Below are 23,481 nucleotides of genomic sequence, written 5' to 3' on the forward strand. Positions count from 1 at the left end.
CTTTTGTGCAGAAATGACCTTCTGTTTCTTTTTCTTAGTTGATGTGGGAAATTTATCTACATTGACTCTGGAGGATGGCAGAGGGAGATGTGAGAGTTGAAATGGGGACTTCAGAAAGCTTGAATGAATATATTAAAATACACTGGAAGCTTTTAGGGAAATATTTGTTTCACAAAAACTGGTGCAAGTAATGTCCTCTCTCCAAAAGTGTGTGCTAGTTAAGTTGCTATTGAATATGATTCCATGTAGCTTTTTTGGTACAGTGCACATCCCATGTATAAACTGGGAGCATTTCTGCTATGTTGCATTTGCTGCATGTGACAACCCCACCCCCGACTTTCTGTCTTCTCACTGCTGCTGTCTTAATATAAAAAGTCCCCGAAAATCTCTATGGGCCAGTGCAACTTTAAATTGGCTCTATTATGCCTTTCCTTATTTTCTGTCCTATATATATATACTGATGTAATGGTGGGTGCTCAGATTAATCATGATCAGTGTTTCTAATGAGGTCAGGATATGCACAACTAAGCCCTGTAAGCCAATAGCATAGGCTTCAGGCTGCTCTAAATGTTTGGTTTCTGACAGGTTTTTTATACTCTTGGCTTCATATGGCATCAATTTCAACTCTGGGCATCTCTGGCACACAGCTCTACCAGAACACAGAAATCCTTGCCACTTGCTAGACCAGTAAAGCAGAAGAAAGTTGGTTTAGGCCTCAGTTACACAGACCGAGGGGAAAACGTGTATTTTCCAGCCAGCTTTAAGAGTTTCCTAGAGGTTGGTGTAAGTGAAATTGGTGAAAAAATACAGGGGAGTTCCAAAAACCTCCTTTCTTTGGTCACCCATGGTGCATGGATGACACTAGTGTTCGCAAACACTCATTAACCAATCACCAAACAGTAGAGAAACTTTAAAAAAAGGTGCGACACAAAACAGGAAATGGAGAAAGTTCACCTTCAAAGTAAAGGTGTAGCAGTAAGGCATAACTTAAACAGTTTCACTACCTCATAGGGTGTAGTTGGTGTTTACAGACAAGTGTAGTTCCATGCAAACTATAGGTCACTGTGTCAATCTGCTTAGCAACCAAAGTAATTGTGAGGTTTATGTGCGCGGCAACATATATCTCTTTGTAACCAGTTTCATTTACGAACGGCAAACAACCTCTTGTAACCACTCACCAGCTGCTCAGGGAATACAGCTTTTCCCATAGCAACTGGTGCTCACAGAGGGGTCATTAAACCGGTCTTTAGGCTTGCGTTGCTGGAAGCTTGGTAGATGATATCACAGTAGCATTCAGCAACTGATCGCAACTGGTTGGGGAGTACTCATTTTTCCATAGCGACAGACGGTTGTTAGGCGGTTGCCAGGCGGTCAGTTTTTTGTTGTTTTGTTTGTTTTTAATGGCCACTAGGGGGAAATACCTGAGGTTGCAAAAACACCTCTGGACGCTCATTTTAGGTCATGTTAAGGGAAGAAAAAGTTAACATTTGCAAAATTTGGTTACGCTGAGTGTTTAAAATGATTATCCAGGGCATTATGAATGTTTTGTCCTCAGTTTCTCTCTCATGTCTACCCCATGCTTGACACTCCCAAATGTGGTCCACCTTTTTCATGCTGTCTCGGGTTAAAGGGTTGGGGGGGGGATTTCAGACAGTGGATGAGGTGAGAGGCTGCATCAAGTCCCCGTTAGAGATGCATAAGTATTATTTTAAACTGTGAATCATGCAGGGATACTTTTGTAGAGTGTAAAATAAAAATATGAAGTTGGAATGAGCTCAGTGGGTCCCCTGTAGCTAATAAATGCTGCCGAAGATTACTTATGAGCATTAAGGGGGGCGCAGTATGTGATGTAATGTAATGTTACCACTGGGTGGCCTGTGTGTATTAAAGATGTTAATTTAAATGCTCGACATTGGGAGCAGCCAAACAATAGCCGTTCACATTTACATCTCTCCGGTTCCCACTCATTTTCGTGTTAATCACATGCCTGCTAACATCACCCACACAGATATTTCAGTCCCTCTCTCCCCCGTCCTTAACTCAACATCTAATGACATAATCAGACTTTCGGTCAGACTACTTAGAGCCTCTACATCACAACTTTCAAAGCAGTACTTTATGTCAGATTCCACCCTCTGTGGAATATGACAACTGTCTGCTGTCCCAGTCCGCCCTAACAATCAGCCCTTGTAGCCCCGAAAGCTGTTTGTGTTCTCTGTTGGAAAAAGATCCACAGCAGAGTGAACAGTGACAGGTCAGGCTGTTCACTCTGTGGACTTGCCACTCCACTGAGTCGGATGTCAAATAGTGTCTGCTGTTTCTCCTGTGTGTCAATACAAGGCCCTTTCAGTTCATTGCTCACCTTAAAGTGTTTTATTTCACTGTTATTGCCTTTGTAGAGAGCTGCTGGGTGTCCCCTCTGGAGAGGGTTTGGGACTGTGGTTCAGCCCAGCGAAATGTAGCGCCTTGCTGCCCTCAAAGCCGGATTTGTTGTCTGCTCATGGTGAGTCTTCTTAAGTTTCATGGCACAGGAACCGGTGTGTAGCTGGGACCTTTTTACACCTACAGATGCACCACAGAAAAGTCCTGAGGTATAGGAACACTCACAGAACAGTAGATATGTTGTTAAGCTTGCAATGTGTAAGTAGGCCACAAAATGAGAACAAAAACTGTCCTGTAATTATAAAGCCGAAAGCTTTTGTTAGTATACAGAGCATGTTTCTTAAAAAAATGACTGTGGCCTCAAAAAACAGGAACTTGTTTTCCCCATTTGTTTACTCTGTTGTGGTATTGCCATGGGGGAGGTCTTTATCAGGAGGAAAAGCTGTAAAACTACAAAATAAATAAATAAATTAAAAGTGCAAAATTATGCCCTCCTTCACATTTTCCAAAACTGTCCTGTGGGCCAGATTGTAGACCTTTGTTTGACACCCTTGGTTTAGAGGGCTAAACTGGGAGTTATCAGCTTGCTTGTTTAAGTGGAACTATATTTCAAGCTGCTATATACGGGATGCTAATTCTAGCAAATTGTTTCTTTCAAATTTGTATTATTTAAAGATTTTGTAGTTGAACATGGAGACGGGAGTTGGGAATGTGAGTTAACTCGGAAAACTCTGTCAACAGGAAATAAATGCATGAAACATAGAGCCTGCTTCTTTTTCACTGTGAATTTCCATAGCCCATACGGTAGAGGTGCTGTCTTCTCTTAAAGAAGCTGTCTATCAAAAATAGTCTTATTTTTCAGAAGTGTCCCGGGTACTGATCGATGCTCCGGCTTGAGGCCATATGTAATTACTTTGAGACCAGGCAGCCATGAAATTGTTGTTTGGGTCTGAAATGGATCCAAAGTCAGAGCAAGACCTTCTGGTGTGTTCACAGTCAGAAAAAACATAACCCACACAGCAGCATGAGGATGTGGGGCGATAATTTCGAGGGCCGGTAAGGAGGTACGAAAATGCGTAATTTGTCAGCGACCTCTGCAGTCTTATTACCAGGACGAAGTGTTGTCTCATCCACGCACGTTTTGTCCGTAGTCCGTTTCGATGTTCAAGTGTGCGCCTGAAGACGAACGACTTCTGTCAGCTGTTAAAGTGGGTTCAGGAGCTCCCAGGCTGCAGAGAGGTATGCAGAGCGACAGTCACTGGCTCACATGTATGCAGCTGTGGCCTGCAAGATGTGAGCAGGCAAATGGAGTGGAAGAGTAGTCCCATTAAACCCTGGCTCTCCTCTGAGAAAGAGGCTAACAGCTCTGAACGCTGGCCTCTCGCTCCCTTGCAGAAAGTGCTGACACAAATTTTTGTCTGACTAAAATGCCTTCTGACCGCATGACACTGGCTCTTTTCTTCTTCCTCAGAGATTCCTCGGCTGTAAAGCTGGGACTGTACAAAAGGGACACAGTCTGCGAGTGCTGTTTAGGAGCTGGCGTAAATTATAATCATAAACTGCTGCAAAGGTCTGAATTACTCACATTTTAGCGTGTGAAGGAATTTCTTTGTTTGAGCGGTTGATTTGATTTATATGCATAAATCTTTTAGATTTACCCTCTTCTGGACGCCCATCTTGGTAAACAAGTCAAAAATGCACAAATCTCAGGGCTTGGACCAGAGGAAGGCTGCTTTGTCCCCCTTTGGCCATCAGCGCGGACCTGTCAGTTTGTGATTGACGTTGCGTGGCAGCTCCCGCGTTGGTCACTGGTGCGAAGATGCAGAAATATGACAACATCTCCGGGCGCATAAAATGCTGGCTTCTAGTGCTTCAATTGTGCATGTCATCCAAAGTGATGTGGTGTTAACCCTCTGGAAACTGTAGGTGTTGGTGGTTTGCACTATATTCTAGTAGCTTCAGTAGTTTTCTATAAGCCTCAGCTCATTTTTACAGTAAAGGAAATGCATTTATAGACTTGCTCACTATAGCATTAGTCATATTTTGACCAGTCACATGCTTTAGGCAATAAATGTCTGCTCAGTGCTCGAGGGGACAATGATGAGAATGATCTGTGTTGTCAAGCTGGTGAAGGGAATCTGCTTGGTCTCCAGTGGGTTGTGTGGGTGGTTAGCTACAGCCCACAGCTACTGAAAGAGAGCTGTGTCAAATCTGACACACTGAAAGCCACAAACGCCAACGCTAGGAGCCAGTTGTGAAGCAAACCAATTTAGTTGCAAGATAAATTCTGTTTAAGTTTAGGGAGAGCTGCCCTCGCTGGCTTGATCTTGTTTTTTTGTTGTTTGTTTTTTTCCCTCCAGTTTGTAAGTCCAGAACGGTTTCACTTTGGGTCGTGTTTGTACTTGTAGTCAAAAATCCATTCAAGATTATGAGCAGATAATACCAGGGATTATTTTCCAAGTAGCTTGAATGTTCAGGGGATATGTTTCCTCCAGCTTGAACATTGCTTTGACTTGAGTATAACACAGAAACCACAGACCTCGGTTGCCAAATAGTCAAAGAATGAAAGAATAAAATGCCTTTCTGGCTGCTGTGAATGGGCTGGTGCATGTCTGTCTTTTTGTTAATGAAAAACAGTCAGAAATTCCTTAACACAAAACCTACCTTACTTCTCATTAAATTCTTGACTTTCCTGATGAGTTTATGATGTTGATCATTTTTTTCAAGTCTTATACATTAATTTGTAAATTATCAACCTGTTTAGATACCCATCAGTGCAGCTAACATTCTGCATAGTGCCATATATTTTCCTTAGGTTCTCAGTCAGATCCACCACTTCCATGTGACTTCCTGGATGAGTGACGTTTCTGGCACTGAAAACGCTACGTCCAGATGAACAAAATCAACTTTTTGGAATTTGCTTACCTGGATGATTGAGCATGCATCAAGACTTCTTGAATGTGATTCCTTGCATCATGCCATGATCAAATTGCATATCTTGAAGCATTAAAACAGAAGTCTAAAAACCAATAAGTGCTGTGACGGTGGATCTATCAGCCTGCACAGCCCATAGGATGGTGGCTTAGTTCTCAGCACTGTTCCCTGGGTTCAAACTGGGACAGTTCTCTGTGTGGAGTTCGTGTGTCCTCTCTGTTTTTGCATGTGTATCCTCTGGGAGCTCCTGTTCCCTGGGGTGCTACACGGTGGCTGTACACTGCTCCTAATACTTTGGATGGATTTAATGTTTAGGTTTCCCTATGAAAATAGATAAAGGATAACTTGCCCTCTATCTTACCTCTGTGCTTGGGACAGCTCTAGCTTAGTCATGCTTGCCAGCTAATGCCGTTCATAGTTAAGCGGGAAGCTGGTGAGGGATTACATAATTGTCTCTGCATAGGTTATTTCAGCTGAAAAGCAGAGGAACAATCCTGGCTGAAAAACACACTTGTAAGAAATCTCATCCTCTTTCATTTACCTTGTGGACAGGTTAAGAAAAACAACAGTATCGTTTTTTTGTTAGACTCTATTGTCTGCACTGCTGGTCTGGCGGGGTCGGGGGGGTGGGGGGGTGTCTGCTGACTTGGATGCTGTTAGCTACAATGTACTGTAATTGCCATGCAGCTCATTGAAGCATTTTAGGCCAATGGCTTTGAAGCTGGACACATTGGTTAACTCTGGATTCGGTGGTTTGAGGTGGGAGGGAGCTGCATTGGCTTTGAGCAATGAATTGCTCATTCGGGGGGCGGGGGCATATTGGAAGTTGTACATGAAAGGGCTTTTTATTCTTATGTCCTGTGAGGATTTCTGTTTTTGGGTTTTCAGTAGAGCATACATATATTTTTGCAAGACCAAGCATACATATATTGACATTTTTGTCATCCAGAGTCCAAATAACAGAAGCTATGATGGACAGAGTGCTATCATGGTAACGGGTAAATGAATTATCGTTGGTTATATTTCTCATTAGAAAAAATATTTTTTGTTATGAAAGAACATGCAGTACTGAGTCTTACTTTGAAATTATTATCTTCCACGGTAGCAGTGGCAAAGAGAAAATCCAGGTTAGAGTTGCTAAAAGCCTTCATTTTAACAGCTGACGTAGTCTGCTTAAAGCCGTGTCATTAAGCATCATAATGCTGCCCGGCTTCCAGTGGTCTCAACAGTGACCGCAGTGAACTAGCCAGGCTCCAACACAGGAAATGAAGGACGGAGAATTCAATTTGTGCTAATGTACGGTTTGAGAAATAACATGGCGTGAACAGCATGAAAGCAAATGTGCATTGTAGTCTAGACTGAGCTGTACCACAGTTTCCTTAACATTTTTTTCCTCATTTCAATTCATGCATACAAATTATGAGGGGGGGGTCAAAAACTCCTACCCTGTAAATCATAATCTTTTCAGTCAGTGGCCCAAGTCCACCTCAATTTGCCCTGTGTAGTTTGTTGTGCTGTGTTTGGACGTAGTGCAACGAGACCACGGGAGCATCTGGACTTTTTCTTGTAAATGATGCTGGTGAGGTGTGTAGTCGGACCAAAGTTTTAAGAATATGCAGACTATGTAGACATTTCATGCGAAACCTCATCATCATTGCCAAGTCAATCATGGTTTATCTTCATCACAGTATTTAGCGGATGTAATGAGTGCATGGGATTGCCAATATGCTTTAGACGCAGAGGTAAACAGAGACATCCAGTTATCATCTGGGCTGTTGGGGGAACTCTTTTAAAGTGAGTTTCCTTTGGGACCATTCATGCACAGGTTTGCTCAAAATCCGCTCCTCCCCTCTCATCTATGCCAGCCATCTTTGACAGCTGGGCTCAGCTAACAGCTGCTGCCCCTCCCCCAGAATCGAACGTGTTAAACAACAAAAAGAGTTGGCGGCAACTGTGCTTTGTGCATCTACAAGATAATTTGCTCTCCTACAGAGTGTGTGTGGTCCCTCTTGGACGGGGTTGCAAGGTGTAGATTGACCTTTTTTAAATGTATTACACTTTCATTCTCAGTGTCTTTCAGTGGGGAGTTTGGTAGGATATGATAAGTAAAGAAAAGCATTTTTGGAAAGAAAAAGATTCCCCGGTGTAGGAGAGAAAAACATCCGGTCGTGAGAGATTTCCAAACTTCTGTGATCTTCACATAGCCAACGCTTATCTAACACAACTTCCATATATGTGGCAGTTACTTTGTGGAACAAGTGTCCGTTGTTGAGGCTATTCTCTTTCTGGCAGTCTTCCTTTGTAAAGTTCAGAAACTAAACTTCCTTGTGAGGCTGTAAAACAGCTTGTGATTTTTTTTTGATGAACGGAGCTAAGATTACGCTTTCACATTTTCCAGGTTTTTATGCAAAGATGTAAAGATTCCTGCAACACCAAGCAAAATCACTACTGCTGTAGTAAAATGATGCAAATGGGGAGTATTATTTACTCAAGCATAATAAAGTTGTTGTTTTTTGTTCATAAAAAGCTCATACATTGCATAACACAGACTATTTAATTTTGTTTTATTTATACAGTGGCAATTCTCAATAATTTCCTTTACTGTACAAGGACTAATTATGTTCAGATTATATTTGTAGTGATGCTTATTTCAGCCAGGAACAAACCCTGTTTTTATTCTGATCTTGAGGAGATAATGTGATGGATATCATTGTGATTTATGCAAAGGGACATTTTTCTACGTCTTCACCAGTTTGTGATCTGAAATTGATTTAAGGGTTGGGATTGGTTTAGGTAAACATGCAGGCAGTTTTATTTCCTCTGTAGCAGCTCCACTGGCTATTACATAAGCTTGACTGCTAAGTGTGCTCTTTTGTATCACCTTTTAACCTTAGGTTATACAAGGTGCTTCAACAGCCCACACAGCAATGCAAGGTGCTTGTCTTCTTCTGAGGCACTTGGCTTTGGTCCAGCAGGGCCCTAGTTCCCTTTAGTTGACTACACTGGAAGGGTTAGGGGGTCAGCAATGCTCCTCAAGGACCTTCCAGCCTTCCTCCCCTCACATATGATGACAGCCATAGGGGATGGAGAGCACACGAGAAAAAACGCACGGGACAATAAATGACTGCAAATGCATTAGAGATTCTCACACTGGAATAGCAACAGGGAGCAGAAATTATGTATTAAATGTGTTATTTTATTCCCCCCGACCACAGAATCCAACCTGGCTGTTGCGATGGCAATTTATTTTTTTTATTTATTTTTGGGGCATTTTTTAAAAGCCTTTGTTGGACAGTTGGAAGCAGACAGGAGAATGAGGAGAGAGCGCAGGAAATGGTCTGTAGCAGAACCAAACTCAGGCCCCTGCAGCCTATTGGCATATGGATTACCTGCTCAACCAAGTGAGCTATAGTGGTGCCCCACGATTGCACTTTTTAAACACATGGTTCTCAAAGAGGGGCCAGGGAACCTAAAGGTGTCTGCAACCCAATGGCAAGGGATGCTTTAAAAAAATAGTTATAAAAATTGTGCTCTAATATTTAAAACAGTACATGATTACAGATGGAGACCATTTATGCTTAGCCAATAGAAACTGTGATGCACAACAAATTATATTAAGTATGTTTAATTGATTTAAGGATTATGAGGGAGTCCCTGAAAAATGTCCATAAGGTCCCCAAAAACCTAGAACTGGACCCAGTGTGGACAGTTTGTGTAAGGCTGGTGCAGTGTGTCTCCAGGTGAACCTTTTTCTTTTGCTGAGGTTGGCAAGGCCTACATCAGCGTGCTAATGTGGAATGCTAAGGCGTGGTGAAAGATTTGTGACTTTGAGCAGAGAGGATGGATTGGAGTCGATGCTACATGGTTCCATCTACATGAGATTTCTGCACCCTCAGCTTGTAGGGAATCACATGTCCACATTCAGAGACATTCATACGTTATTGACCGCTGATGGCTGTTCAGCAGACCTCATCCAGGGACAATGCTGTATTCGCATTAATAATACAGTGCCTCATTTTCAATTAAACAGAGGGAAAAATGCTTTTTCTTGTGCGTGAAAGCTCATTAATTTCCACAGCACATCCTCATCAACCCAACAGTCTTAATGACTAAAGACAAATAATTGTGACGCCACAAGAAAACAATCAGTCATTTAATGAAATCACTTGCTGTATAAGTGTCTTTCAATTAAAGCTCCTTAATGCATTGCTGCTAAAGTGAAAATGACATGCGTGACTGCCAACGTGTATGAAAGTGTTCATAAATAAAATATGTCCAATTTTCTTTGAAGCCTGGATCGTTTTTCTGTGCGAGTGTGGGAGTAAACCACAGCTCCGTCTTCCCGAGCCACCAGACGTGATTGACACACGGTGATAGCGGCGGGATCTAACAGACATTTATTGGTAGTCATCAGATTGCCATCAGGGGTCAGGGGCTAGCCAACGTGCTAATTGGGTCTTGGTTTGCCGTGTCTGCACTTTCAATCAAACGTCAGTCCAACCCGTGACAGCGATCTGGCCGTGGGATGAACTGGAAGAGCAAGTAATTTAAGATGTTTTCTCTCCCTCCCACACTTCCTTCTGTTCTTTTGTACTCTCTGCTCAAAGCTAGATTTATAGTTACAAATGGCAACCTTGAAGGCACCATTACCCTTGTGAAGCCCACTAATGCCTTTTTTTTTGTGGTGGTATATAGATGGCTCAGGACTTAACAATCTGGAGGATAAAAAGGATTAAGTTAACTTAAATTTTAAGTCGGTGATAAAGCTACATATTTTGTTGCTGATTACATAAAAAGGAGACCATGTCCCTGCAATCTGACACTGGCTGTTTAATCACAGTCGTTTGCAGGTTGACTGCAAAAGCATCTCCTGTAGAAACTGTCTGCGGATGACATGAAAGGTGATTAGAGAGCGGTGCTGCTAATTCGCAGTGGACAAAAAGTTCTTCACAGAGTGAACATGAACGTGGTGGTGGCATACATGATGATACAAAAGTGGAACAATGCATAATTCATCAGGAAAAGTATTCCTCTCCGAGCTCAGTCTCTGCTTCAGTGGAGCCCCGTTTATATCCACGCCAGTGTAATTTGCAGACTTATTTCCCCAGACGTGAACAAAACAGAGGCTGTTGTCAACAATCACTTTTGACAATTGGATCTGTTTTTCTGCCTTATTTATGAGTGGATAAGCTCAGTAAATGGGAGAAAGTAATTTTGCCAGCACCAAATGTCATCGTGAGTACCCCTTTGACACACCTAAACGACTCTCTCTGTCTCTCTTCTTCTGTTGTGTTAAATGGCCTTTCCTTATTGATCGGTTCTGTTCTTGTCCTGTGGTTTTGAAACCATACCCTTGTCCTGAAGCTCTGATAACATTCTCCCTATACCCCTGGGACATGTGGAATACCACACATGGACTGTCTGTGGGTTTTCCTGACGTCACAGGCACTATCTGCAGATACCAAAAATAAAGATGGACACTTAATTTTACCTTCGTTGTCAGGTTTCTCTTCACCTTCAGCTAACTGACAATCAGAGATGACTAATTTTGGTCTCTGTCATCTTATACAGCACTCAGTGGAGGTTTTTGTGTCATGGTGTAAATGAATCAGCACTGCATCCCCAAGAAATTATGCACATATTGGAGTGTTTCATACCCCATAGTTAATATCCGGTGCCTCACGTAGCATGGCAGATGTAGTGGGGTAATATTCAGTACTTCTTTCTTGTGTTTTTTAAAGTAGGGATGAAATTAATTTGGAACTTTTATCTTAATGTTTGCCTTTGTTGAAGTTCTGAATTTTTACTTAATTTTACTTTCATTTCATGGTTGACTGTAATTGGCTAATTGCATCAAGTTGAGCACAGTCATTGACTGTATATAAAAGATGGATGTGAGTGTGGGGTCTTGACATGAACGTGCCTTAACACTAGAACTGATGACATTTCTCTGTGTCCTCTCCACAGCAGATAGATAGATAGAGATATGTATATATAAAGATGTGTATATATAGATATAGAGATAGAGATAGAGATATAGAGATATATGAGACTGCTTAAAATATACGGCTTTAATGTGTTGTCTGCAGTGCATTTCAGCCTCAGTCATCTCTGTGTGTGTCCAAGGGTTCACTTTGAAGTGAATAGAGAAGAAACACAGCAGCTTTAGATAAGACCAAAGTTTTTTTCAGATGAAGACCTTTGTAACTCTGTGGATTCATGAAGGAAGCCAGTAAGCCCCCTCGTGCCTTTACTCCACTTAGGAACCATGCTAAGCCTATCAACCAGTAAGCCGCACTTCATACACAACAGCCTAAGGCAAGGAAATCCAACACTATCTGGCTCTGGTACGCAGTGATACAAAGTTACTACAAGGCCTCCGGCTAAGTGACATGTTGTCAAGCTTTTTAGGAAAATGAATTTAATTTGGATGCACACATAAACTTGAAATAGGAGTCGTACTCGGTTGTTTAGCGCTTCCCTTGAAGTGGCCAAATCAACACATTTGGGTATCATTTGAAGCCTGCTCATGTCAGGCAGAAGGAGCTGACAGCGCAGAGGGAAGCAGGGTTACTTAATTCCGTGTGAAACCAGCTTCGGGCTGGCACTGGAATCATGTGACAGCTGAGCCAGGACGCGATGTGTGGGAATGTTATTAGAAGTTATCCTAGCCATTTTGTGCTTTCATTTAAAAGGCCTTTAAAAGAGTATTCACACTTCTTTGGTAAGGTTTTGTTTTCTTTTACAACACTGAGTCACTGGGAATATATTTAATGGAAGGACCTTGGCATAGGTTATAAAACAGCAACTACCTTAAGGGCCTTTTTCAGTAAGTGCACTTTTTTTGTGTGTATTTTAGTCATAATATCAAACAAGCTCAGCCTACTTAATTATTAGTACAAACCAGTTGGCACAGTGAAACTTGTAGCTGTTAATTGGTGTAAAATGAAGCCTTTACTGTGATTTTTGTTTTGAAAAACATGAAATGTCAGGGATGAATGCTTTTTATACACAATACAGTCCGTTTTATATAACTGCCTTCACAAAAATCAACATTTACTTAATCTGTTGTGCTGTTGCTGCATGGAGTGTAATTACATCAATGGCTCCATCTTTCAAATGTCACTTGGAGCACCAAGAAGATCCTAGCCTGATGTAAATCCAAGCCATGATTAACAGGGAGATGAGGAATGAATGCGAACCGGAGACGGTACAGCACTCAGCCGATTTAATTCTTACAATTTAATTTGAGCGCCTGCACAGAGCAGAGACACCGACTGAGTTTTAAACGCTTCCATCTTAATGCAAATGTGCACTTCTGCCAATGTTGATTACCTGCCTTTAGCGGCTGTCTGCAGAATGACCTTCTGTCCTCATGTCACGACTCTATTTGCTCCTTTAAGCTGCCTGTCAAACATCGAAACATTCTTCTTCCCGAAGCTCCGGTGTGTTTGTTTGAGCATGATTAAGGAGCCACGGGCATACAAATGGATTTATGCAAAACCAAAATCTCCTGTGCATTCTACAAGATAGATGATTGACACATCAGTGTCATATGTCAGGAACAAAGATGAAAGCCTATTATTTAGATTAGGTTTAGATGTTTCATTTCATTAATACATCTCCTGTCACCCATGCTCAGTCATTTCAATGCATGTGTTGCAGTAGCAGCACTCCGAAATGGCCAGCAGGTGTAGCAGTGAGGTTTCTGAATGAAGAGACAGGATGAAGAAGAGAAGAGGAGGGAGGACTGGAAGCTGCAGTCAGTGGGATTAATTGAACTGTCTCATTTAACCACCATTAATCTGTCTCTCCAGGCAAATACCATATTTAACTCCGTCTTTGACCTTTTAGCATCATCTAGTGTCATTTGCAGCAGAAATGGCAAAGATTTAAGAATGCACGCTTATGTATTTAACCTTATTAGCTTGCCTAAGTCTTTGCATCAGAGTAGTCCCATTACCCTTAGCATCACAATTAGGAAAATCCCACGAAGCTCATTCCTCCTCCATCATCGCTTCCTTTCTACCTGCTCTCTGCAAAGGTCTGGTCACACTGCTGCTCAGCCACTCAGTTTTCTGTTATTGTTCACAGGAGCGACCACAGAGAAGCGAGGTAGCATTAAGTAGCGCCTTCACAACCTTTTAAAATCAGAGCTCTGCTGCTGTCACTTTGATGTCTGCCGAGAAAAATGCTTTTTCATTTATCACTGACAAATACCTACTTCTGCACTGTCCACCTGTTAAAGAGATTACAAAGAAGGCATGCAAGTGAACTTTAAAAAACTGCAGCTCCGAGAGAATAAATAGGGTCTGTGATTTATTTCTGTCCTCGGCGTGGCTAGGGGAATTTTCCACACCTGCCTACAGAGCTAACAGTATTTCATCCCATTATTTGATCTTGCCCAAACACCTTCTAAAACAAACGGGAAAATAAAAAGCATTGGATTATGTTCTCCTTCATGTGGCTCTCTTTGACTCTGATAAAGGTTGACAAGCTATTTCAGTCGCTTCCTTTTGAATGGATTTGAACAAGAGAGCAAAAGAGGCTTTAGCTGGTTTCAAATGAGCATAGGTTTGGTAACGAAACTGTGTGACAGTTGGCCTGCGTGAGGACTTCTGTTTCCCCGGCGGGACATGACACAACCAAAGCACATGATAACTCACATGGCTATATGTGGGCTGTGTAAATGGTAAAATGGACTGCGCATGACTACTCAAAGCACTTCACGCTACAAGCCACATTCACACATTCACACATTGATCCAAATTCTAAACATTCAGGGCTTTTTCTGTTGCATACTTGCATGCTGATGGATGGATCGGGGGCAGAGGGGTGGACCTACTGGGACCCAGTAGGTGGAGAAGAGAGAAATGTCTCTAATATGCAAATATCTCCATTCAAATGAGCTGAAATTGGAGCCAAATATTGTTGCTCCACTTGTATAACGGGTTGAAGCCACTGGCCAGAGTACAGTCATGTAATTTGCTAGTGGAGAGTAGATCACTGAGTATCTGTAAGTCTTAAAGCCTTCAAAAAGCACTCAGTTTAGTTCTCTTATAAAAAGCTTTAAGGGTCTTTTAAAAGTTTTATATTTCATTCACAAAGGAGGCTCTTCAACTTTTTTTTTCTTTTTAATCCAGTTTCAACTGGAACCTTGTAACTATTTTGCAACAGTAGCTGGGAAGCTTAATGACTTATCGTGGGCACCAAGTTCACCTGTACAGTTGTCACAAAGGAGGGAATGACCAGGCTTTTTTTTTTTTTAGCGCAGAGGGTTTTAACATAAGCATCTATGGGGATTGACTCGCTATTGGAGGCAGCCTCAGCTTATTCATTGGTGCTGAAGACTGCCACTTGACGATTACACTAAATTTGTCATTTTGTGAAGTATCCGGTAGTTTAAATGGTTTTACTTTTAGATCATTGTTCACTTGTAAGAGTAAATGGCTTTCAACTTGATACACTTCTGACGCTGTTAGATGAGAAGCTTTCAGACTTCACATTGTCCACAACAGGCTTCATAACCGTCTCATCCGTGACTGATCAAAGCTTCTGTGGTGCATTTTGATACAGATATCACCACCTTCCCCTAAAGCATTGAGTGCGAGGGCATTAATCTAGATTAATAAATAATCTATCGCTGGGCAGGAGTGAAACTTCGTTACCAGCAACCTTAAGTGGTTTCTGCATTGCCTTGTGGAACTCTCACCTTGTGTGCTGGGCTCTGACACTTCCCCTTATTGATATCAGCGTGATTTATGAATCTCTACTCCCCTGGCCATCCTCAAACTGGAGATGGGAGGATGATTTATCCCTGTCTGGTCCTGCAGGGCGTCTACTGCTGGCGAGATAAGGGAGGAGGGTCTGACTAAACGAGTTTTCAGCCTGAGTAGCTTCATTCCTTTTTTTTGTGTGTGAATGTTTTCTCTCCTGTTTTAATGAACAAGTCCATCTGCTGGGTGCCACCATCTTCACCTTACTTCTTCTCCGTGGACCTTGAGAGCAAAAGATAAAGCGGAAGAACCCAGTCGATTGTGGGTGACTCAGCTTCGATTGTACAGCTTTCATAGGATAAATATTCTGAATGCATGTTTTCTCTGAAGCTTGTCTTTGTTTGATTAGGGTCACATTTGTGTTTCCCAGTCAGAACTCCGGATTGTACTATAATTGCTTGAAGCTGAGGTCCTCGGAGCGGTCGCTGTTTGTCATTCTCAGGCTGTTTTCTTCACTGTGCTTTGTCCACTAAACTATTTTCTCCTCTTGGCAGAGCAAAATTGAGTCGTATTTCTTTCACGGATGACTCCTAATTACCTATATTTAGGACAAGTCTTATTATACGTTTAAGAAGAAAATTGGATTTTACCCTAAAATTTTCCGCTCGTTCGCATATCTGAAAGATTTAGTCCGATTGGGTAGCACCAAAAACCTGTGCTTTTTTTTTTTAAACGACACAATTTCCATCCATTTCAGTTGAAATCCTCCCTCTGCTCTGCGTCTGATGTAACGTCTGTGTTACAGGTAATCACAGTAAGAGCTCTCCCCCAGGAAACAAGTGTCCTCACTAATTCTATGATTGTGTCTGTGTTGCTTCCTCTTCAATGAGTTTTAATTTGAAGGCCACGGTAACAAGAGATAAATCCTATTGGATGCCCTGCAATGCTGGCCTTCGCCATCACCGGCCCCATTAAAGGATACTTTATTGATTATAAATAGGCTTTGTAATTAATGGAGGGTCACGGCGGTTCTCAGGCTCAGAGGAACGTCTGCACCTGCTGCTAGTAGGATTTCTTTTATGTTTAAAAAATTTAGATGGCATTGGTGATTAAAAATGTAATCCATTCCACAGGAAAGTTGCTTTATGAGGGGCCCAAGTTAATCCTCTAATAATAATAACTCTGGTTTCTCAAGATTATGCCATGACCAAGTAATTCCTCAAGCTAGGCTTATAGATAAACCTACATATTTAAATAATTAGGCCGGTAATGTGGTGCCCACTTTACCTGCCTGGCTCAAAAGGCACATTAGAGACCTGCTCTGTAGAGGCCCAATCCAGCCTTTGATATTCCTGCTTCCAAATGGACTCCTCCGTGCCTGTATTTTATATTTAATCAGAACAAACAAGTGTGCTGCTCGTGGTGACCGGAGCAGATGAAAGTGGCTCGTTGTGCAGGCACGGTGAATGTGCCTTTAAGTGGTTTTTAACGCACAGGAGGAGCATTACGCCTGAGCTGTGGAGGATCCTGAGATGGGCTGCATCCGCTTACGCACATTATCTGTGAAAGCATGCTGCTTCTTGGCTTCCCTTCACAAAGGCCGGTACACAGGGTCAGAGAGAGTGGGAATGAGAGATGTGTATGCTTACACCCTCAGATGAAACGTTGCTTCAGCTGTGTATATGGGTACATTTTTGTCCGTGTGCGCTCGTCTCTGTTTGGCAACCCGCGTGTGTGTGTGTGTGTGTGTGTGTGTGTGTGTGTGTGTGTGTGTGTGTGTGTGTGTGTGTGTGTGTGTGTGTGTGTGTGTGTGTGTGTGTGTGTGTGTGTGTGTGTGCTCGGTTGCCTACTCAGTATGCTGTCTTCTAAGATTCCAAACATTGATTGCCTCCTCTAGATACAGACAGCAATATCTCTCCCTATTTTCTCCTTTGGCAGTTTGTAGAGTGCTATAGTTTTGCCTGGTTACCTCCCAGTTATACATATGGAAACACATTTCAAGGCTAGACTGTAAAGCCCTCTGTATTTCATCCCTGCTGCATTGTGAGCAGCTGACATAAAGCTCCAGTATACTTACTGAGTCATGGCTTTTTGAGATTCTGATTTAGCATTATAATCACAGAATGCCTTCTGGCCTGTAAGCTAGCTGAACCAGACATAATAAGCTGTTCCCTGCTCATATTTTATGCTGAGGTGAAGTAGTGGTGAGTTGCATGAATACTAGCATTGAAGCCCCTGTGCAGGCCCTCTTATATCTGTAGAGATATGGGTGCATGCCAATAGATCTGACCTGCTGGCACCTTACACTCTCTTATCACTGTCTACATCTTGTCATGCGGGAGCATGTGATTCATACCAATGAGTGGTTTCTATTCTGAGGGAAGGGCTTGCATGGTTCTACATGACAAAGAAAAACACACACTCCTCAGTGCTGTATGGTCTATTTAGACTAGCAAACAGTGTCTTCTCGACGACATCTCCTAGTGAATGAGTCAGATCTCAGCGCATCTAAGAGAAATATATACATCTCTTTGTTGATGGTAATTAACAGTGTGAAAAGAGCTTTTTTTAAGTAAGACTGGACTGTAAAAATCTGGATTATTCCAGTCAGCCCACACTAAGATGTAGCTATCGGTGGTATGTGTCACTGCTCAGTCACCTTGAACCAACAGTGCTGCTTTTGACGTGACTAATGCTTTTCATCTATCCCTCTGGTAGGTGTAAGGATCACTTGTGTCACTGTAAAGCAGCTGCAGTGATTGCTGTGATTAAGGTGCCTTTTAACAAGTTCTTTCCCACAGCTGAGGAAAGCTGTAAGTTATGTAGTCATTCAGTAGTTTAACAGTCATGGAGCTTGCAGAGGTGAGATGAATAAAGTTGGGAGAAAAATGATATGGCGTCATGAGATTCTTTGAAGAAGGGACAAACTGCTAAAAGAAGGCAAAGAGATTTGTATCAGCATTGACTGTTAGACCCACAGACTCCATTATTAACTGATAAAATATGTGAAATTAATAGAAATTCCAGAGCTGTTTGTAAGCATATAATTTCGCCCTATGTGGAAAAGATGATTGCACCCGTTGTTACATGATAAATGATGAATTAACTGTGTATAAACAGGCAGTTCAATTTAATTAGCCACACTCTGGCAGGAGCACTGCCAGACCTGTTGAATCCAGGAATCACTTAAATGGAACTTGTCTGATGAATCGAAGCAGACTAAAAGATCTCAAAAGTAACACATCATGGTACAATCTAAAGAAACTCAAGAGTAGATTAGAAACAAAGTCACTGAGACTACAAAGGGCTATAAAGCTTTTGGGACTCAAGCAAACCATGGTGAGAGCCATTATCCACAAATGAGGAAAAACAGAAACAGTCGTGAATGTTCCCAAGAATGACCAACCTACCAAAATGAACGACTCATCCAGGAGGTCACAAAAGAACCCAGAACATCATTTAAAGAACCGCAAGTTTCATTTACCTCAGTTAATGTAAGTGTGATTCAGTAAGAAATAGGCTGGGAAATAATTGTATCCATGAAAGTGCTTCAAAGTGAAAACCACTGTTCACCAAAAAAATCACAAAGGCTCATCTCACGTTTACCAAAACAAATAACTTGGTGATTCACAAGACTATTATACTATTATTAAATATTCTGTAGACTGAAAAGTCCAATTACATCTGGTGTAAAAGTAACACCGCATTTCATAAAAAGAATATCATAATGACAGCCAAACATGGTGGTGGTAGTGTTATGGTCTGGGGCTGCTTTGCTGCTTCAGGACGTGGACGACTCGCTGTAATTAATGAAACCATGAATTCTGCTCTGTAAATCTTAAAGGGAAATGTCCTACCTTGAAGCTCAACCTCGCTTGAGTTATGATTGGAAACACACCAGCAAGCCCACCTCTGAATGGCTAAAGTTAAAACAACAAACAAAACAAAGGTTTTGGATTGACCTAGTCAAAGTGTGGACTTTACTCAGATTTAGATGCTTTAGCGTGACCTTGAACGGGCTAATCGGGCTTGACAGCCCTCTAATGTGGCTCATTAAAACAATTCTGCAAAAGATAGTCGACCAAAATTCTTCCATCTTGTTCCCAAGGGTGGCACAACCAGTTATTATGTTTACTTTACTTTTTCGCATAAGATCAAGTAGGTTTGGCTTTTTTTCCCTTAATAATTAAAATCATTATTAAAAACAGTATTTTGTATTTACTCTAATTTCTTTGATTTGAAACATGTAAATGTGACAAATATGCAAAAAAGAGAGAAAGAAATCAGGAAAAACTTTTCACAGCACTGTATAATTATTACAAATAGTGTTAAACATGTTAAATTCTTTGAGGATACATTTGCCTGTAGCATCTGCTAACTTGCAGTTAGTCAGTTATCCATATAACCACATCAGGTGGTAATACCAAGCTCATGAGAAGTGAGCAAATGCATCATCTGGGCAAAAATAAAAAGGAGGCTAAGTCGGCCTTTCCTTGAATCATTCATTTTATGGCTTATTATTTATTCCGAGGAACTTGTCACATACTGACTGGGAGACACTTCATGCTTGGTAAATGAGGTCGGATGTATTTGCATTTATCAACAGTAAGAGGCTGTTTTTATGAGCAGTGGCAGATCCAAGTATACAAAAAAGATAAAATATTAAAAATGTCATGAATCACATTTTGTTGGCCTCGATCACACCCTGGGCAGAGGATACAGATATTTACTGACTCTGTGATTGACTGGGGAGACGACTGGAGTGGTAACTGCTGTCAGCTGTGTTATTGCACAATATTATCAGACATCAAGATCCTCTGTCACTGCAGGTGATATCTAGATTTCTCTACGCATGTTGGTACTGGCAAGAAAGATGCTTATTTGAGGATCTGCAGAAAGTCCTGAAAGTTCTCCTCACTATTGCCAACTTTATTTACCCATTTTTATCCTAATTGGTGGGGAAAAAAAGAGAGTTTTAGGTCAAACTTTTGGTACTTTTTGGGGAAGAGAGATCCAAGTTTTGCCCAGTGGCTGTGAGGTCTTGCTTTTCCACACTAGGCAGCTCATTCAGTTGACCGAGTGGCAGCTGATATTGACGCAAATGAGGTGTACATGTGAACTAACCTTCTCGCTGAGTGATAATTATACATGTAAATATTACTGAAGTCATATAACACTTATCTCTAACCTGTGTATGCTGTTTATATCAAATGGTGGGGTTATACAGTCGGCATTTAAGCTGTGAAGAGCAGTAGGCTAGAAATGATGTAGACGTTTCTGCTGATGAGGGCCACGTTTGGCCAAGTATATTTTTGTCTGATTGCATTCAACTGCAGTATATATGAGCGCAGAGTAGGAGATAACAGATGTGAGATTAAGCAGAATGCAAATATGACTCGATGATATCATGGATAATTTAATTTGCAAATGACATCATTCAAGCAGGCTTTAGCTTTCATATGAAATCAGCAACACTTTGGCAACATACAGGGTAAATGAATCCACGTCTTTGCATCTTGTTTTGATCAGTCTGTTTCAGTCAGAGCGCTTGTGACTTCTAACATGTGGCTCTTATTTACAGCTAAACATTGAGCCAGTTTAAACACCGCTCATATTTTATGCTGCGTTTGAGTAATTGTTAATGAAGAGAGTTGCTTAGATGACCCTGCACAAGCTAAAAATGATCGTGCATCCCTATAGATCTGACTTGTGGCCACCTTACCGCTCTCTGTACATCTCTTGAGAGCATGTGATTTATGCTAATGACCACAGGGGAAGTTTGCATGGTTCTGCATGATAAAAATCACTCCTTGTTGCTGGTTTGTTTATTTAAACTGTCTTCTCATTTGCATTTCCTGGGAAATGAGTCAGATTTCAAAGTGTAATAGGATAAATAATGTGCAAGTTCTACTTGTTGTTGATGATTTAAATAGGTGTGGATTGTAGAAACCTGGATTATTCATTCAGGTAAACTAAAATGTAGCTATTTATATTACGTATCTCTCCTCAGTCACCTTGAACCAACACGGCTGCTTTTGATGTGACTAAAGCTTTTTATCTATCCCCCTGCTAGGTGTAACGATCACAATCTTATCAGACATCAGGCTCCTCTGTCACTGCAGCTGATATCTGGACTTCTTTTGGTACCCACTTATTGGCAAGAAAGACACTCATTTATTTAGTCATCTGCGAGCAAACCCAGCCAAACTCGCTCAGAAGGTGTCCGAGGGACAAAAATAATAATCGCACATATAGAAAAAGTCCGAGTGCTGAAAAATGATTAGACAGTCACCACTTATGGTATTTGAAACAGTAAACAAACCCAGCTGGAGCCATCTAAAGTGATTTGAAGTTGGGCATGGTCTGATTCTGGCAGCTCCCTCCAGTTGTTTAGATCAACTTCTTTTTCAGTCTATTTTCTTTTTCCCCCCCTCTGCACTTGAGCTAAACTCAAAATTGGCACCTGCCACGGCGTCATTCAGTTTTCAATCTTGTTGAGACATACAGCTTCAGACTACAGAAAGCCAGTCTGGTACATTTGACAAAATCAAAGTGAAATAATCGAAATCTGGGTTTGCTGTGGGACTCAACATCGTCGTCGTTTCATACTTTTTAAACTACTCTGTTGTGTGTTGCCTTGCAATCTTTGTTGTTTCCCCAGTGTTCCTTATATTTGTTAGCAGTATTATGATTCTGGAAACATTTAGACCTCCTCTCAAGGTCATTGGGGGATTGTGAAAAACATTGCTTAAGCAGCACTGGGGGAAGGAGAAGGAGGGCTCTTTGAGAGCTTTTCCATGTCCTCGTCTTTGAGGTATTTTTTTCTTTCTTTTTTTTTTTTTTTGTTGTTGTTTGGGTCGAAAGCCGGCTTCTCAGCTGGAGCCTGTCTGTGGGGCTTTGCTGAGTCACTCCCATCTAATAGAGAACATCTGCTGCCATGCTTTTTACTATCAGGACTCACAGCAGAGATACGTGAGCCCGTGAAGGAGGTGTAGGGGGTGGGGGATTAGTTGGCTAGAGCAAGCTGTAGTTTTAAAATGAATGAATGTTATGGTTTAATACAGATGTCCTCATCTTTCATCATCTGAAATACCAAGAAATCCTCCAACTTGACCAACCCTAATGGTCCTTTGTCTCTCAGAATGGAACCGGTACATCTGAAAGATATTTTTACCTATTTTTGTTGTTGTTGTTCATAGAGGGTTCATTAGTAAAAGGAACCATAACTTTTGGTTTGAAATTGGAAGGGTCGGTGGTGAAGAGGTGTAGAAGTGCTTTTATAAGTGGCCTGTAACACAAGCTATAAGACAAGTGTATAAATAACTTCAGTTTTTCATGTCGTACTTACTTTCTATGAAGGCTTAATGAAGTTTGAAGTTTGCACATGTGGCTTATGAGGCTGTTATTTATGCAAGGACAGTCTTTTTAATACATAATTTCCACCATCTGTAATCTTAAGTACTGTACCCATATATATATATATATATATACACTTGATCTTTATTAATGTTCCTGTCCTACAAAATACTGTAAACCTTAAGGCTTGTCTTTTTTTTTTTTTTGGTTGCTTCCCTCTAGCCACGTCTCACTCTGCAGGCTTTATCTCATAGTCATGTTGTCCATAGTTTATGAATGAAAAACAATAAAAGCATTTTTTCGCTTTTTAGGAAGTATAGTGAAACCCGTGGTACTTCCTTCTATTCTTCCCTAATTGCTTTGAAGCATTTGATCTAGCACTTGATGACATGGATAAGATTGGGTATACATGAATGGGATTTCCCCAGCTTCAATCTTCTCTCATTAATCCCCATTAACGTTTTTGAAGGTTCTTTATTCTCTCCTGCTTTGAGAATGTAGCTCTGTGGTTCTGCTTTGATAGCCATGATAATGTTTTTAACTGTTTCAAGCCCTTAAAAAAAAAAAAAAAAAAGTCAGATCCTGTTAGTCGTAGTTGCAAATGCTCCAAATTTTCAGCCCCTCTTTTAAATTCTGGTCAAATAGAGCACTTGTTACATGTCACTCTCTGACTGTCTGTCAAATAAGATTCTCCTAAGCAAACCTAAACATCAGTTGTATCTTACGGAATACAGCTGGTGGTGCTTGAAGTGCCCTTGGAAATATTAATATTTATCTTCTGTCTTTTCTTTCTCCAACAGATTCTTCTGTAGTCGAGTCCAGGGCATCTGCTGCAGTCATGTTTAGAAACAGCTTGAAGATGCTGCTGACGGGGGGGAAGGCAAATCGTAAGAGTCGCAGCAGTGGTGAGTTTGTCTTGTGATGCCAGCCACAAACAATGACGCATCTGCCTGTCAACACACAGAAGGTGTTGGCTAGCTCTGTCTGTGTATTTTTAGGAAGCGAACACATGCGAGCTCAGAGGATGAAACTGTCATTCAATTTTAGTGATTAGAATTCTTAATTAAATAAATGTATGACGTGACCACCATTC

General features: G+C 41.3%; 1 protein-coding gene across 6 annotated transcripts in view; it reads left to right on the forward strand.

The window, feature by feature from the left end:
* Nucleotides 1-23,481, forward strand: part of tanc2b (tetratricopeptide repeat, ankyrin repeat and coiled-coil containing 2b) — a 162,655-nt gene that overhangs the window by 16,085 nt on the left and 123,089 nt on the right. For 5 of the 6 annotated variants that reach the window (XM_084937264.1, XM_084937266.1, XM_084937267.1 and 2 more), the window contains exons 2-3: nucleotides 2,400-2,503; nucleotides 23,189-23,293. In XM_084937264.1, the coding sequence (XP_084793390.1) occupies nucleotides 23,227-23,293 (67 nt within the window). In that variant the 5' untranslated portion in view covers nucleotides 2,400-2,503; nucleotides 23,189-23,226. The remainder of the gene's footprint in view (nucleotides 1-2,399; nucleotides 2,504-23,188; nucleotides 23,294-23,481) is intronic. The other variant, XM_084937265.1, reaches the window with a different exon arrangement.

The sequence above is a fragment of the Perissodus microlepis genome, chromosome 8, assembly GCF_051167445.1.
Source record: "Perissodus microlepis isolate ML-2025 ecotype Zambia chromosome 8, ASM5116744v1, whole genome shotgun sequence".
Taxonomy (NCBI): Eukaryota; Metazoa; Chordata; class Actinopteri; order Cichliformes; family Cichlidae; genus Perissodus; species Perissodus microlepis.